The 18,170-nt window shown below is 41.8% G+C and overlaps 1 protein-coding gene across 1 annotated transcript; it reads right to left on the reverse strand.

The window, feature by feature from the left end:
• Positions 1-766: 766 nt before the first annotated feature.
• Positions 767-17,506, reverse strand: LOC135555784 (E3 ubiquitin/ISG15 ligase TRIM25-like). Its single transcript, XM_064988516.1, has 10 exons — positions 17,415-17,506; positions 13,600-14,244; positions 11,846-11,941; positions 11,170-11,403; positions 10,722-10,893; positions 10,049-10,126; positions 6,783-6,809; positions 2,803-2,829; positions 2,410-2,585; positions 767-2,204 (listed from the first exon to the last, which is right to left on the reverse strand). The coding sequence occupies exons 2-10, from the start codon at positions 14,224-14,226 to the stop codon at positions 1,839-1,841; spliced, it is 1,803 nt and encodes a 600-aa protein (XP_064844588.1). The 5' UTR covers positions 14,227-14,244; positions 17,415-17,506; the 3' UTR covers positions 767-1,838.
• Positions 17,507-18,170: the final 664 nt, after the last annotated feature.

Genomic DNA, 18,170 nt, shown 5'->3' on the forward strand with positions numbered 1-18,170 from the left:
CCAATAACATTTAATTGTACCTTTTCACTTTGGCTGTGCTCAAAACCAAGGGAGTGAATGGTTATTTTTCTGGAATGTTGAGGCCATAAAACAGTGATAGTTTACTCACAGGCCCATTTAACCAGTCAAGGCTCTGTTAGTGATTTGGTTATGTAATCATCTCACGGCTGCCAGTGGTGATTTAGATTTTTGAAATGAACCATGCATTCTCACTTTAGTGGCTAGGACTCAGTGACAGGATCAGCTGAACAAAGATGCAATTGGTAGCCCCTACTGTTGAATTTCATGTCTTTGCCCTGGACCGATGCAATATACTGTTGGTTAACGCTTTCCATTATAATTGAGCTGTTGTGACGCAGTGTCCATGCTCTTCGCGTTTGTCAATGTTGGGAGTTTGGTGCATCTCATGAAATGCTGGGTTAGAGTTTGCGCCTGCATAGAAAGGCTATCCAAGAGCAGGGATGAGGGAAAGACTGCTCTTGCACTCCAGCACCCTCTTGTGGCTGGAATCAACAGCAGCTAGTGCAGCTGTAGTGATGTCTTTTATTTAACCAGCTAAGTCAGTCAAGAACAAGTTCTTATTTACAATGACGGCCTACCCAGGACAATGCTGGGCCGATTGTGTCCCTATCAATCACAGCCTGGATACAGAACAGGGACTGTAGTGACACCTCTTGAACTGAGATGCTGCACCACTCAGGAGCCCCATGGAACAATAATGGAAAGTTACAATGACCAACTGTAAAACATAACTGAGTCCTTTTTTTTTCCACCCAATACATTTTTATTGTTAAAATATTTAAAAACACATGGGACAGAACAGACTATAACAAGCAATACTGCCACAAAATAAATTACCAACTCATTGTTGTCAAGGGCTGTAAATAGCCTTACAAGCTAATAGCATCTTTCACAGCTGTCCACTTGAATTGTTTAAGGATAGTCATTCAGCAAATGTCTATGATCATTGTCCACCATTCTCTGACAACTGTAAAACATGTACACAATGCTGCAAACAGGACAGAATTCAATTCCAGATATAGAACAAAAGTAAGTTGTGCAGCGTTTCCCAAACTCGGTCCTCGCGACACCAAGGGGTGCACGTGTGTCTAACACTACACAGCTGATTCAAATTATCAAAGCTTGATGATCAGCTGTGTAGTGCTAGGGCAAAACAAAAAAAACTTGCACCCCTTGGGGTCCCAAGGACCAAGTTTGGGGAAACCCTGAGTTAGTGTGAAACAACTTTGAACAATACAAAAGATATCCCCAACAGGACCTATCCACCAAGATAAATAAGAACCTTAGACTGAAGCCATTTTGACACAAATATTAGAAAATTGTAACAACGAAGGGGTTAGAATACAAGTGTACCATTGGGATTTCAGATATCAATTCTGACTTACTGATTCCTGACCATGAAGTAATTCCAAGATTCCACACAAGTGGTTTGCCCCATCACCTGCCTTTCAGTGCATTGTGAACCAGTGTGTGTGCAATGAGTCAAATGTTCAGTGGGTACTGGACAATGCCAACAGCTGAATTGAAGGTTGCAGGCAAAATGTAAAGATGAGACTTCTCTCCATCTTATTTTCACCCCATACGACTCCATTTCTCTTGGTCCCCTTCTGCCATCTCACATACCTCATCTTCAAGCACATTCAACCTAAAATATTTTCACCAATATGTTCATCATCCACTCAAACTTGCACTCACTTTCCCACTGACTCATCCAAGCTAACCACACTTTAATCTTCAAGCAAATTCACCCTAAAACACATTTTCACTTTCATAATTGTCTATGCATGCACACACTTTCATGTCATCTCACTATCCTCTCACTCGGGCACGCTGCTACACTGTGTGATCATGAGAGCCAGGGGCACCTCCCTGTCCCCAGTGCCCAGTAGAGGAAACATCCTCTCAGAGAACTCAGCCACGCTGAAGCTGTACACCTCTGAGCCAGTCTTGACATTGTAGAAGGTCACCTGACCCTCCTCACAGTCCAGGTAGACGCCCACTCTGCGGAGACGCACCGATGTCTTAACCTTGGTGAGGGCCGGAATAGTGAGGGCGCGCAGGTGGGTGCCCCCCCACCAGAGGGCATAGTAACCACTATTAGGGCTCATGTCAAACAGCCCTTTCCTCTGGGCTGACTCCCGCACCACGCCCACCTTCCAGTCTTTATTCTCACCCACATTCACCTGAGATGAAGAGACAGAAAGAAAGATAAATTGATACCGACAAAAGTTGAGTGGGGACAGGCATGCAAGGTTGAATCCTGCACGACATACACGTTTCTAACATCAAACGCCTAAATAGATTAAACCAATAAAACTGCAGCCACTATTCAGGAATTTCTCCCACCCTCCAATTTCTATGAGATACCCTTGACCCCTGCCCTCTTACCTCCCAGTAGTGTCGCCCCGAGTTGAAGCCCTCTTTGGCCAGCACGCAAGACCAGACGTCAAAGCGTTGGGTGCTGTTCCTGTAGAACTGCAGTTTCTCTCCTCTCTTTACCTGCTTCCTGTCGTCAGAGAGGATGAGGAAGGGGTACGCCGTCACTGGGTTTAACGTCACATCCTCTGAATGAGAAGGAACACAAAAAGGTCAAGGCTCTGGTGTGAATGCCACAGCCGAATAATGTTAGGAATCATGGCCAAAAAGACAGTGAGATGGTGTCTTCTGTAAAACAGACTATTTGGAGAGCTTTATTGGAAAACAGTCCAGTAATACAGTAAAAGCAATGGTAGAGAAGACCAGGACAGGTTGGTATTTAGAATTAAGATCAGAACAACTCACCTAAATAAGACTGGATCTTCTTCAGCCCTGTACGAAAAAGTAATTACGGTGAGTCTCTTTTCCAATACATAAAAACTGCTATTGGTTTGATTAGTTAAAGCCAATGCAGCTGTCGTTTTTTTATTATATCAATAGCAAATCATTTCTGGGTAACAATTAAGTACCTTACTGTTGTCGTGTTTCGTTAAAATTGACAAAAATAGCTTTTTAGCAAAAAAACCTAATCAGGGAAGAATTTTGCTTGGACTGTCTGGGAGTGATCCGAGTGGGGAGGGGGAAACTTAAAACAAGCTGTTATTGGCAGAGAAGTTTGGAACTCTTTGTTATTGTTTATTAATCAATTTACCGCCTGGTGATATCACCAGGCAAGGCAAAACTCTCACCCATGCAAACAGGTTGATTAGAAGGTCCTGTGTAGATTCATTCCAACCAGAAACTATCAGGAAATAACACTAGCTAGGTTTCCATCCAATTATGGATATTTATGCAAGTATTCTAGAATCCCCATAAAAAAATTTAAGAAATGCATTTCCCACCAATGTGCTTCCACCAAACTCACTTTTGTGGATAAAAATCAATGGGTACTTCTTTTTCCCCCGTTTAAGTTTTCAGGCAACGAACAAAAATGTTATGTTCAATGTATTTACATCCCATTTTCAACTCTACAGATTGTGACAAAACTAACTGTTGCATTAAATAGCAAATGTGCCTACTCTGGTCTTAGTACGTGTGCTCTAGCCAACAGCTCACAGATACTGTGCGGGTAGGCTACTCAACATGATGACATTATTATGGATAAAAAGGGAGAGTATTTGTATGCCAGACAGCAGTCAAGCATCAGTCACCAGAATAAGACTCAATATTTATTGGAAAGGAAACGTCAAAATCACAGGGTACTGAAAGTGCAAAGTGAAGTTCATAACTTCCTTGATTAGAACGATTTTGATTAGAACGTGCGTTGAAGATGTCGTTCCCATATAGCAACGATTAAAACATTCCCTAACCAGAAACCGTGGATTGATGGCAGCATTCGCGTGAAACTGAAAGCGCGAACCACTGCTTTTAATCAGGGCAAGGTGACTGGTAACATGACCGAATACAAACAGTGCAGCTATTCCCCCCGTAAGGCTATCAAACAAGCTAAGCGTCAGTATAGAGACAAAGTAGAATCTCAATTCAACGGCTCAGACACAAGAGGTATGTGGCAGGGTCTACAGTCAATCACGGACTACAAGATGAAATCCAGCTCAGTCACGGACCAGGATGTCTTGCTCCCAGGCAGACTAAATAACTTTTTTGCCCGCTTTGAGGACAATACAGTGCCACTGACACGGCCTGCAACGGAAACATGCGGTCTCTCCTTCACTGCAGCCGAGGTGAGTAAAACATTTAAACGTGTTAACCCTCGCAAGGCTGCAGGGTCAGACGGCATCCCCAGCCGCGCCATCAGAGCATGCGCAGACCAGCTGGCTGGTGTGTTTACGGACATATTCAATCAATCCCTATACCAGTCTGCTGTTCCCACATGCTTCAAGAGGGCCACCGTTGTTCCTGTTCCCAAGAAAGCTAAGGTAACTGAGCTAAACGACTACCGCCCCGTAGCACTCACTTCCGTCATCGTGAAGTGCTTTGAGAGACTAGTCAAGGACCATATCACCTCCACCCTACCTGACACCCTAGACCCACTCCAATTTGCTTACCGCCCAAATAGGTCCACAGACGACGCAATCTTAACCACACTGCCCTAACTCATCTGGACAAGAGGAATACCTATGTGAGAATGCTGTTCATCGACTACAGCTCGGCATTTAACACCATAGTACCCTCCAAGCTCGAGACCCTGGGTCTCGACCCCGCCCTGTGCAACTGGGTACTGGACTTCCTGACGGGCCGCCCCCAGGTGGTGAGGGTAGGCAACAACATCTCCACCCCGCTGATCCTCAACACTGGGGCCCCACAAGGGTGCGTTCTGAGCCCTCTCCTGTACTCCCTGTTCACCCACGACTGCGCGGCAACGCACACCTCCAACTCAATCATCAAGTTTGCGGACGACACAACAGTGGTAGGCTTGATTACCAACAACGACGAGACGGCCTACAGGGAGGAGGTGAGGGCCCTCGGAGTGTGGTGTCAGGACAATAACCTCACACTCAACGTCAACAAAACTAAGGAGATGATTGTGGACTTCAGGAAACAGCAGAGGGAACACCCCCTATCCACATCGATGGAACAGTAGTGGAGAGGGTAGTAAGTTTTAAGTTCCTCGGCATACACATCACAGACAAACTAAATTGGTCCACTCACACAGACAGCATCGTGAAGAAGGCGCAGCAGCGCCTCTTCAACCTCAGGAGTCTGAAGAAATTTGGCTTGTCACCAAAAACACTCACAAACTTCTACAGATGCACAATCGAGAGCATCCTGGCGGGCTGTATCACCGCCTGGTACGGCAACTGCTCCGCCCACAACCGTAAGGCTCTCCAGAGGGTAGTGAGGTCGGCACAACGTATCACCGGGGGCAAACTACCTGCCCTCCAGAACACCTACACCACCCGATGTTACAGGAAGGCCATAAAGATCATCAAGGACTACACCCGATGTCAGTACAGGTGCATCAAAGCTGGGACCGAGAGACTGAAAAACAGCTTCTATCTCAAGGCCATCAGACTGTTAAACAGCAACCACTAACATTGAGTGGCTGCTGCCAACACACTGACTCAACTCCAGCCACTTTAATAATGGGAATTGATGGGAAAGGATGTAAAATATATCACTAGCCACTTTAAACAATGCTACCTAATATAATGTTTACATACCCTACATTATTCATCTCATATGTATACGTATATACTGTACTCTATCATCTACTGCATCCTTATGTAATACATGTATCACTAGCCACTTTAACTATGCCACTTTGTTTACATACTCATCTCATATGTATATACTGTACTCGATACCATCTACTGTATCTTGCCTATGCTGCTCTGCACTATCACTCATTCATATCTTTATGTACATATTCTTTATCCCCTTACACTGTGTATAAGATATTAGTTTTGGAATTGTTAGTTAGATTACTTGTTGGTAATTACTGCATTGTCGGAACTGGAAGCACAAGCATTTCGCTACACTCGCATTAACATCTGCTAACCATGTGTATGTGACAAATAAAATTTGATTTGATTTCTTTCACCTGTAGCCTAATAAATTGCATGGCTTCCCCAAGACATAGCAAGAGGACCACACACCATATCCTCAAGTGACTCCACGTTTTCTTCAATATGATGGTTGTCAATATTTCTGCATTTCTTGCCTAAATAATTTTATGGACACTAAAAAAATCCAACCATGTCGAACTAAAATTCTGTTAGCATTTTACAAATTGTCCCGAAATGTCCTGTTTCCATCACAACTATCGTGATTATTTTTCATACTGTACGACTTTACTTGCATAAAACTATGGATGAAAATGTGGCTAGTGAGCCACATTTTTTACACTTTTACAGTGTTCGTTTCATCAGCTGTTGTACAATATGATACAAAACACAGAAAAACTGAACTTTGACTGCACTGGGCCTTTAAACTATTGGTGAACCATTGTGAAGGTGGGGGAAGATGTTCTATTAGATGTGCGTGTAAAAAAAAAAAAAAATAGCATACATTGTCAAAATATAGGAAATGAAAAAAACAGAATCTATCGAGGCCTACATCAAATGAGTTATTTTAAAACTTCTTCAGAAGAGGCATCGTGAATCACCAAGCTTCTTAAAAATGGTATTTTAAGTAAGTAAACTAGGTTTGTAAGCTTTTTCCTTTACAACAAACTTTTGACCTTTGTCTAACATTTCCTTTAAGCTAAAACAAAGCCTCTGCAAAATATCCCATCTCATTACCCAATACTTCATTCACATGGGTCCGAGACATTAATCCAAAATAAAATCTTTGGAGTGAAGAGCTCAGAGTGCAGACAGACATACCTGATCCAGATTTGATCTTTTTTAGATCTGAGGGGAGAAGAATCATGAAGACATGTTGTTTAATAGAAGTATGCGTGAGTACAGAATTAATGCAGTCATTTGCATCTCAATATCAAATCATTTTTGGGTAACAATTGAGTACCGTACCTTGTTTTCAATTAAAATGGTCAAAAATAAAAACAGCTTCTTAGAAAAAAACCTATTTCTCAAGAAATAATTTTGCTAGGACTGTCAGATTGGTCCAAGAGGGACCTAATTGGAGGAGCTTAATGGTATAGATGTCCCTTTAAAACTAGCTATTATTGGCAGAGGAAAATCTGGTTTCAGGAGGCCTTTTCAAAACAGCTCTTACACAAAGTGCTTTATCATGGATTTAAAAATGTCACAGTATAATTCCAACCACAGTGTGGAAATACAGTGCCTTCGAAAAGTTCAGACCCCTTGACATTTTCCACATTGTATTAATATATTTTTAGAATAAGGCTAACAAAAACAATTCCTCAGCAATCTACATACAATACTCCATAATGACAAAGCGAAAAAAGGTTTTAGAAATGTGCAAATGTATGCATGTACATTAGTATTCAGACCTATTGCTACGAAACTTAGGAATTGAGCTCAGGTGCATTCTGTTTCCATTGATCATCCTTGAGATTTTTCTACAACTTGAATGGAGTCCACTTGTCATAAATTCAATTGATTGGACATGATTTGGAAAGGCACACACCTGTCTATATAAGGTCCCACAGTTGACAGTGCATGTCAGAGCAAAAACCAAGCCATGGGATCGAAGGAATTGTCCGTAGATCTCCGAGACAGGATTGTGTCGAGGCACAGATCTGAGGCAGGGTACATAAAAATGTCTGCAGCATTGAAGGTCCCCAAGAACACAGTGGCCTCCATCATTCTTAAATTGAAGATGTTTGGAACCGCCAAGAGTGTTCCTAGTGCTGGCCACCTGGCCAAACAGAGCAATCGGGGGAGCAGGACCTTGGTCAGAGAGGTGACCAAGAATCTGATGGTCACTGACAGAACTCCAGTGTTTCTCTGGACATCTGAGAACCTTCCAGAAGGACAACCATCTCTGCAGCCCTCCACCAATCAGGTCTTTATGGTAGAGTGGCCAGACGGAAGCCACTCCACAGTAAAAGGCACATGACAGCCCACTTGGAGTTTGCCAAAAGGCACCCAATGACTCTCAGACCATGAGAAACAAGATTCTCTGGTCTGATGAAACCAAGTTTGAACCCTTTGGCTTGAATGCGAAGTGTCACATCTGGAGGAAACCTGGCACCATCCCTACGGTGAAGCATGGTGGTGGCAGCATCATGCTGTGGGGATGTGTTTTTCAGCTGGGAGACTAGTCAGGATTGAGGGAAAGCAAAGTACGGAGCAAAGTACAGAGAGATCTTTGATGAAAACCTGCTCCAGAGCGCTCAGGATCTCAGACTGGTGCGAAGATTCACCTTCCAACAGGACAATGACCCTAAGCACACAGCCATAACAATGCAGGAGTGGCTTCGGGACAAGTCTCTGAATGTACTTGAGTGGCCCAGCCAGAGCCCAGACTTGAACCAGATCGAACAACTCTGGAGAGACCTGAAAATATCTGTGCAGCGACGCTACCCATCCAACCCGAAAGCGCTTGAGGATCTGCGGAGAAGAATGGGAGAAACTCCAAATACAGGTGTGCCAAGCTTGTAGCATTACACCCAAGGAGACTTGAGGCTGTAATCTCTGCTTAAAAGTACTGAATAAAGGATCTGAATACTTATGTACAAGTGATTTTTTTTAAACATGTATTATACATTTACAACAATGTAACGGTTCTGAAAAAGGGGTCTAAATACTTTCCGAATGCACTGCATGTACAATACCAGTCAAAAGTTTGGACACCTACTTATTCAAGGGTTTTTCTTTATTTTGACTATTTTCTACATTGTAGAATAATAGTGAAGAGATCAAAACTATTAAATAACACATTTCCTTCCTCTGGAGGCCACCAAACTATATATGCATGGAATTATCTTCTCACATTTGAGATATTGCCTCACATGCTGGTCACAAGCAGGAACTACTATTCTGAAACCAATTGAAAAATCACTCTACAAACACAAAAGATTTCTGATAACAAACCAAACAGTTACCACCGTTATCATTTACAAGCATAATTGATTTAGCCTGGATAGCTTTAAGCAGTATGTAGATGCAGATTCTTAATGACCAGGCTTGCATGGGCTTTCCAGGATAACAAAGGCAGTAACTAGAGGGGATTGCGTTGTCCCTTTGACACAGTAAAAATCGTCCTTCTCTGATAGAGCTTCAATATACTGGAATGCAATGCCCACGGACTTGAGAAGCTGCACTGATTGTACTTTTAAATTTGAATTGAAAACATGGCTAATATCTTTCCCAACCTGTACACATGAGTTGTGGTTCCTCATATGTAAGAAGACAGTTGATGATAGTTGTCGTTAGAATGATATATTATTGGATGCATTTGTATTTTGTGTTGTTTTAGTGAGTATTTGTATTGTGGCTGTGTAACTGTCCTTAGCTGCCCTGGGATGACGGGTGTAAATGAGCTTTTGGCTAACCCCGGCACATTCACATGTTGAATTATTGTAATATTGATGATTAATGTGCATTGTCCCCTATAAATAAATATGGTTGAGAGAATGCCAAGATTGTGCAAATCTGTCATCAAGGCAAAGGATGGCTACTTTGAGAAATCTCAAATATAAAATATATTTTGATTTGTTTTACTACATGATTTTCATAGTTTTGATGTAGAAAATGGTAATAAAATTGAATGAGGTGGTGTTTCCAAACTTTTGACTGGTACTATATATATATATATATACACATACATATATATATATATACACATACATATATACACACACACACACACATTGTGTGTGTATATATATATATATATATATATATATATATATATATATATATATATATATGTATGTGTGTATATATATGTGTGTATACATACATATATATATGTATATATATATACACACACACACACACACACACACACACACACACACACATACATACATACATACATACATACATACATACATACATACATACATACATATATACATACACACACATATACACATACATACATACATACATATATACACACACACACACACACACACATATACACACACACACACACACACACATACACACACACACGCGCACCTTTATATATGAGACGCAATTTAAAATTGACCCACCTCGTAGAGACCACTGACTCTTAGTGGTCCGTAGTGTCTGTATACTCATCATACTGTCGCTCTCCCGTAGGGAAGTAACTGAAACACACGCAAAATGGGTTATGTTAACAAACAAATAGGTTGGTCCACAACATACAGTGCATTATACTTTCAGGCCAAGTGTGATAATAGTTATGCAGGTTGTGTTTCCTCATGTGTTCCTCCTGGTATTTTTACAACCCACTTTTGTGAATGACTCATTCTTTACCTGACCGATGGATGACAGAAGGAATGAGTTCTACTGGCATGAGGTATTTGAGTAGGAATGGTATTTTGACTGCTTACAGACTTGACCGACTACTTTCAGAATACCTTTCTCCATATCTTCAACTCAGTCATTTATGAGAAACTTCACCCGAAAACCACAGTAAGGGAACAACTGATGACTTCTTTACAAAATAATAATGTTGTAGGGATTTTTGGTAACGATATGATGAACATTATGGAAATGATACAAATAATCTACCCCCCCCCCCCAGAAAGACAAAAATGTCTAAAACGAAATTACCATTATGAATATTTGGTAACTGATGTCCATTTGGAAAAGGATAATGAGGATAATGAATAATGATGATATGAATATGGTGATTCTGAGATTGGTTAAAACAATGAAAGTGATGTTGGTGCTACTCACGGGAGCTTCGGGATTGCACCTCCCCCATGCGGATCTCATCCATACTCTTCTTCAATTCCCCCAGAGCCACCTTCACGTCCCCCAGAGAAAAATGCAGCGACACCTCCGCCTCGGCATCCAACTCCTGGGTGTCAGAGTCTGCCTGTATGGGGGCACTCGTCTCCTCAAAACTCTGAAAGTGGGTTGACGGCAGGCATTGACAGATATGCTCAATTGAAAGACTTACAGTTCAGAGTTGAACATCAGTGGAATGGACGTGGAGTGGACTCTGGTAATATCTCTGATAGCTTGCAAGTAGAGGCCATTGGAATGTACACGTGGCACACCAGCTGCATGTCCCATTGCCCTCAAAGTGCAAACCCCACCCAACTGTTACAACAGATAAGCTAAATGAAGTACATCCACAAATGATAAAAGGTGCCTCAACTAAAACACATTCCCTCCGTACCTGGAGGAAGCCAATGTGGTCCTCAGACGTGGCCTGGGCTTCCAGTCTGGATCGCCGCACCTTCAGCTGGCCAAGCTCCGCCTCCAAACGGGTCACTAGCCCCTCCCCCCGGGCTTCCACTGACGCCCGCTTCTCCTCCATCCCGCCAACCAGCTCTTCACGGATCCTGTCCACCGAGCGACTCAGCTCCCCCAGCAACTGCTCCACCTCCGACATCTCACCCCGTGCATAGTTCTAGAAAAAACAGAAGGATTAAGTAGCTCCTTGACACTGATTTAAGGTCAGTTTCTTTCTCTCCAGTTATGGTCATTATTGTGATCGCAGGTCACACAACTGAAAAATGTACGGTTCATCAAGCCAAAAACGTGTGTTTTTAAAAAATTGTAATAGTTTCTGTAATGTATCATAACAGGGGTATAGCAAACATCATGTGGGTGGACTAAACAGACTGTCTAGACCTGCTAATAGCTACTGGTTGACTAAACAAACTGTCTTGACCTGCTAATAGCCACTGCAGTGGGAGTAATGGTTGTTGGTACGGTCACCTAACACTAGACAGAGTGGTAGCGTGCTCTGATGAATATGAAGCCTGACACGTTGAGGGGTTTAGTGAAGGGGTCAAATAGATCTAACACAATGTTGATACAATGTCGGGGCCTGTGAATCAGCTGCCTACCCTGACGGTCTCCAGTCGGCTCTTGAGCTCATTCAGACGGAAGTGCTTCCCCTCAATCCGGTTCTGAATCTCCAGTTCCGTCTTTCCAATGAGTTTCTGTGTGACAGACAAAGGACAGTAAAGAGATTGAGGATGAGAGACAATGAGACCAATTATGTGAATGCAGTGTTATTGAGAGTAGAATTGGCATCATGCCCGTTCACTACTTGTCCTAACTAGACAATGCTGCTATCCTGTTGCTGCTTAAAACAGGCTCTTAGGGAACACATTCAAGTAAAATATGCTTTGAAGTGCCAAAACAATACCCTAGAAAATATATTTTTTGAGATGCAAATAGAAAAACATTGCCTTTGAAATAGCCATATACATTTCAGACAACATAATGAAATACATTAATAAAAAAAAAAAAAATCACACATGTTATTAATTTGCCTTGAGCCAAACCCATTATCCACAAGATTAGACCTAAATCATGTAAAATTGCTCATGTTTTTAGTCAGATGCCCGACCCATAGAGAAATGAGGATTCTAGTGCCCTAAACCCATTTTAGCGCCATTGAGGACTTTAACCATAGAGTACCACAGTACGAGTCATAATACCCATAAAACCTGGCAGTCAAACAGGGAAATGGTTCCAATAGTTTCTCTCCACAATTAATTATTCCCATAGGGGATTTTCAAAACACTTTAAATAAGGGCTGTGTTTTGTGTTGGCTTACCCTGGTGTGACTTTTTGATAACTGGATGAGACTTCCTATAGGTTAAGGAAGGATCACATGATTTCATCCTTGTCATCAGGAGGGATCAGCCAATGAATTATACTCATGAGCAAACATTCCATAACTGCAGGTGGCAGTAAATCAAACCTTGGCTTTATACCTGTTCATACAACACATTCCAGGCCGCAGTGTGCACCCTTCCAGTTTGTTTGCTCATAGAAGTAGCAGTAGAAAATTGAGATCTTCAAAATAGAGATGGCCTCCAATGGAGCTGCCCATTTTCTCAGAAACATTTATGCAATGAGCTGTTTCTTTGTTTTCTGCTCAGAGCCAAAAAGAGGATCATATGTTATATTTAATTACTTAAAATATAGTGCAACCGGCAGCTGTCAAATTGTGACGCAGTCATTGAATGAATGGAAATGTGTTAGTAAATTTTAAAAGTTCCACAGTTCCCCGTCACTTTTTTTACCCTCTTGGTTCAGGATTTTACAGTTATCTGAAAGCGAACCAGATAAATAGCCAGTCACTGTTTCTATGCAGGTTGTTTACATTAGAAATGTGGATGCAACTTAGACAAGAACATAACCAACTCCCATCTCAGATAATCTTTAGAGTAAAATCTGCATTGCACAAGGGATTTTAGTGGCTTGTTTACATAGATAGGGGTTATCCATGTCATCTGCATTGCAAGAAGCTGAGAGTCCCCTTATGACCCCAATACTCAGTCTTTCAAAGGTTCAACATACAAGTTGTAATATAAAAAATAGTAACCTAAATAAAATACCTGACACTACCCTCTCTTCATTGGCCATTGTCTGTTTTGACTGTTAGGGCACACCAACCACAGAACTAGAATGAAATTATTTTTCTTTAAAAAGGCACACATCCAACCCCAGGAAACACATCACACCCTTAAGTAGCCTTCAGACCATAGCCTTGGCACAAAAGCATCTTTGAGCTGCTTGGGCCATTGAGGTTCTGAAGGGGTGTGTGCTCCAAGCGCCTGATGTGAAAGCTGCTTTGCCTTCTCACCTGTTTGTTGACTCGCTCTGTCTGCACGGACACGGTGCGGTGTGTGCGGTGCTCCTCCAGCACACAGATGGCACAGATACAGATCTGGTCCGTGCGGCAGTACACCTCCAGAAGCCGGTGGTGCAGTGGGCAGGTGCGGCCGCGAAGCGCTTCCCGGGGCTCCAGGAGCTGGTGGTTGGCATAGAAGGGCGTGTTCAGGTGAGGCTGCACATGGGCCTCGCAGTAGGATGCTGTGCAGGTCAAGCACGAGCTGATCGCCACTTGTTTTTTCCCTGTACACACATCACATTTGATCATCTCCTCTAGGAACGGATTGCTGTTGGCCATGGCTCCCGGAATATTCACGTCTGACATGTGCGGCTTTCCTGTGCCGTAGTGAGCTTCTTTGTATTTCTCAGTGATATGGGCGAAGACTCGGTTGATGTTGAGCTGAGGCCGCTCGGGGAACTGATGCTTGCAGAGCGGGCAGGTGCAGGTGGTGCTGGAGGCCCAGTAGCCTCCGATGCAACCCTGGCAAAAGTTGTGTCCGCAGGGCGTCGACACAGGGTCATTGAACAGGTCTAAGCAGATGGAGCAGGTCAGCTCCTGCTCCGAAAACATCTCCAGGACCCCCGCCTCAGCCATCATTTTCTCCTACCAGAAGCCCTACGGGTGAGACAACATACTAGGTCACACAAAAACATTTCTACTAGTCCCAAAGGTCAACACATATGTCACAAATATTGACCTAGGCCTATACAGGTTCGATAAACCAGATTGACATGTTGTAGAGGCTGATAACTCATGCAACTATAACTAAGCCATCATAGTCACCGGGCTCGATGGGCCTTGTGGTTGTAGCCCTAATTGTATTGAAGGAAGTTGAAGACATTTGCCATCACCAGTTCAATAACCAACACAGAGCACAGCAACTGGCCTCCTAATTCTACTGCTGGTCGATGTTAACCGACAAGTACTTAGGCTAGGAATTTAGAATTTGGCCTTCCGTCTGAGGACTACCCAAGCTGTTATGTGTGTGTGGTGGTGACCCAAGTTAACATCCCTCAGGGCACTTCTCAATCAACAGCATATTATCTTGCAGAGAAGAGGTTAGGAAAAATCTCACCAACAGAAACCACTTTGAAAATCACAACTAGATCGTTTTAGCATGGACCAAGGCCTATTATCCCTCACAAGGCAAACAAATGGTCACAAAATTACAAGGGCTGATAAACAATTAATAGTAAGGGTTGCATCACAAACGGTTAAAGTAATTCCTACACAACATTTTTATCAAGCATTTTGACTATACATTCTAAAAGATAACTAAACTTGACTAGTTGTATATTTTTGAATAAACTGAACACACCTTAACGATACCAGAGTAGTATTTTTTTTGGCCTGTTTTCAGACTTTTTTGTTGTCGATTAGATATAAGAGGTGTGTCTGACACTGGACAAACTATCACTGGTATGCACAGGTGCATTGTGGGCCACCTCCATCCGGATTGGCCTAACACCTGTTTACGATCAGTGCTGATTCACTCCAAGTGGCTGGCTGCCTTTGCTCACTCCATTGAAACGTGATTCGATTCTCATTTGCACTACGTTCCGAGAAACACAAAACCCTCTACGTTCATATCACATCAAAAAAATAATTTCACAAATGCAGAATACACACTCACGACACTGTTTTTACACAGTTGCAGCAGACAGTATTTTTCAGTGACAACATGTTTGTGGTGTCCATCTTCCATTTACACACATGTGTTCAGAGATGCAGATGGCTAATTAGCACAGGTATTCCACTCTGTTTTCAGTAAGCAATCGCTGTAATGGAAATATGGCTGTGTGCGAACTCTAACCCTAAACATAATGATGATGATAATTTTTAAAGGTACATTTACCACACACCATTTACCTTTTATTTAAAAGTATTTCTTGCTAATATGAAATATATGTTCCTTATGTTTACAAAACCGAACCTCAAGCAATGCGTGTTAATTTTTTGAGCAAGCACCTGGGCTCTTAACAAAAATCCAACGGTCAGAAGATACTATCATCAATAGGCGCTACAGCAGTTACTGTCTATGAATGTGGTTGTCTTTGCCATGCCTATATTTTTCCATGGGTGTTAAGAAGGAACTGTACTCCATGAACTTATGCAAGTCACATGCCACAGCAAGGAGTTTTATTGGCTCCCAAAACAAACAACGTGGGAAATGCGATGATGATGCAGAAGTCTGTGTCTGCTTTTTCAGAACGTTCTTTATTTGAGTCTATTGATATTTCTGGTCCTGCAGCATTCCATGACATTTTCAAAAGACTCTCTCCCACTCCTATGCTGTGTGTGTGATTTCTCAACTGAATTCCTACAGTGCACCTGAAAGCAAAACAATAGACTGTTCTACCCCACATAGGCATAATGGGAGCACAGAAATGCAAGAGAGGTTGAAATAATTATTCTGCCATGATACTAACTGACAGACAGACAAACATCATCCATGTAATTTAAACTGACATGTGAGTTCATTGGTTTTATCCAACCATGTTTTAAGAATCGAAGTCACTGAAGAATAGTCTCTGATTTCAGTACTTCCATTATCATTTGAGCACAGGTCTCTGACCACAGGTTCATTTTCAGACAGACAGGCTGGCATTGAATTTCCAACATTGCCATAGTATCATTCTCCGCTCTGATGCTTTCCAACCCAATTTAACATGCAATCTGTCAGGTTCCTCATTCCGTTTTTTGTAGTTTGTCCCATAAAAAAGACTCCCTTGTCCAACCATTAACCATTCAACCATTCACATCTGAGCCAATGGAAAATAACATATCTCTGTATGCTCTGTGTAGACTATAGTCAGTTTTGTTGCGTGTGGCTTAGATTGTCTCAGACATGAGTGAATGTGGATGTCATACCATACATGCTGTCAATGTATGTGAATTCCAATGCACCATCTCCCTCAATAAAAACAATGGCCTCTTTGTGATGCAGTAAATTACTCTTTCAACCCTAAGACCTTTCAAATGTATTTATTTGGAAAGTGATCCGTGAATCCAACAAATAAGTTATATAACCTCAAAAACATGGGGGCATGCTGCCAGTCAGGTAAACAATATCCCAGCTCTTATCTACTCTAATCTACTACTAACAACTGCAGGCTGTCAAAAGGACGATTCTTGTGTCCCATTCATGCGGCCTCTCTCAGTTTGGCCCAAAGCCAATGGCTGTCCAAAGCCCTGGTTTAATTTGCTGTATCCAGCCGCACCGATGTTACCATCCAAAATGACATGACACAGGCATTGTGCTACTAGATTTTATACTTTACACAATTGACGCTAGCTTGTCAAACCTGTTCACCAACAAGTTACAAAGAGGGTCATATGTAACCAAGTCTATGTAAATGGCTGTGAAGAATGGAAAATAAAATACAGTCAATGGTTGTCCTGTACTGAGGTCTACCTGGAAACTTCTGTGACTAAACCATGGTCAATCAAGGAACAATTGTATCTGCCAAACTGGGATGTTCACTGTTACATGTTCTGATGATAATGCCACTATTGAGTTGTGTGTGTTTAATTTTGAAACGTATCTGAACCACATCAACAGTCAACAGGCAGAAGATTGGTTGGAATGAAAACATAATAGTATTTACCGTACTGTACCTGTACAGCAATCAATATTGCTACACAAAAAAAAACATTGTATGAGCAATTGATGTAATTGTAATACAATACATAGGCATATTTCACATACAAATAATATTTTGTAAAAAAAATTGCTATAGGCTACTCGTGATCCTGTTACATAAATTGTTGACACACAAACTTACCGTATATCTTTCTTCTGCAATGGAGTTGAAAGAATGAAATAAGTTTGTGACTGTCCTACAAAGCTGCTGTCACCACTGCCAAAGAAGGTACTTCCAGCTAGTCAGGTATATGTGTGATTGTGTGTGGGTGTGTGTTGTGACGTTTGACAACAGCTTGCACAGTAGTCAGGTGAGTTCGTGAAACAACTACCGTGCCCTCAAAGTATTCATACCCCTTGATGTTTTCCACATTTCGTTGTTACAGCCTGAATTTAAAATGTATTACATTTAGATTTTGTGTCACTGATCTTAACACAATACCCCATAATGTCAAAGTAGAATTATGTTTTTAGAAATGTTTACAAATTAATAAAAATGGAAAGGTGAAATGTCATGAGTCAATAAGTATTATACTCCTTTGTTATGGCAAGCCTAAATAACTTCAGAAGTAAACATTTGCTGAACTAGTCAGATAAGTTGCATGGACTAACTGGGTGAAATAATGGTGTTTAACACTATCTCTGTACCCCACACATACAATTTATCTGTAAGGTCTCTTAGTCAAGCAGGGAGGTTTTCCAATGGTTTGCAAAGAAGATGGGTAAAAAAATGTATGAAAAAATAAGATATAGAATTTTCCTTTGAACACGGTGAAGTTATTAATTACACTTTGGATGCGGTATCAATACACCCAGTCACAATGAAGATAAAGGTGTCCTTCCTAACTCAGTTGACAGAGAGGAAGGAAGGATTTGATCATGAGGCCAATGGTGATTT

The sequence above is a fragment of the Oncorhynchus masou genome, chromosome 15 (genome assembly GCF_036934945.1).
Source record: "Oncorhynchus masou masou isolate Uvic2021 chromosome 15, UVic_Omas_1.1, whole genome shotgun sequence".
Classification (NCBI taxonomy): Eukaryota; Metazoa; Chordata; class Actinopteri; order Salmoniformes; family Salmonidae; genus Oncorhynchus; species Oncorhynchus masou.

Excerpts from the sequence above, each read along its gene's own strand:
- LOC135555784 (XM_064988516.1), bottom strand. The coding sequence starts at position 14,226 with ATGATGGCTGAGGCGGGGGTCCTGGAGATGTTTTCGGAGCAGGAGCTG. Across the intron at positions 10,127-10,721 it reads GGTGCAATCCCGAAGCTCCC|TTACTTCCCTACGGGAGAGC; the intron begins GTGAGTAGCACC and ends CGTGTGTTTCAG. Across the intron at positions 6,810-10,048 it reads GAGTCAGTGGTCTCTACGAG|ATCTAAAAAAGATCAAATCT; the intron begins GTGGGTCAATTT and ends TTCTCCCCTCAG.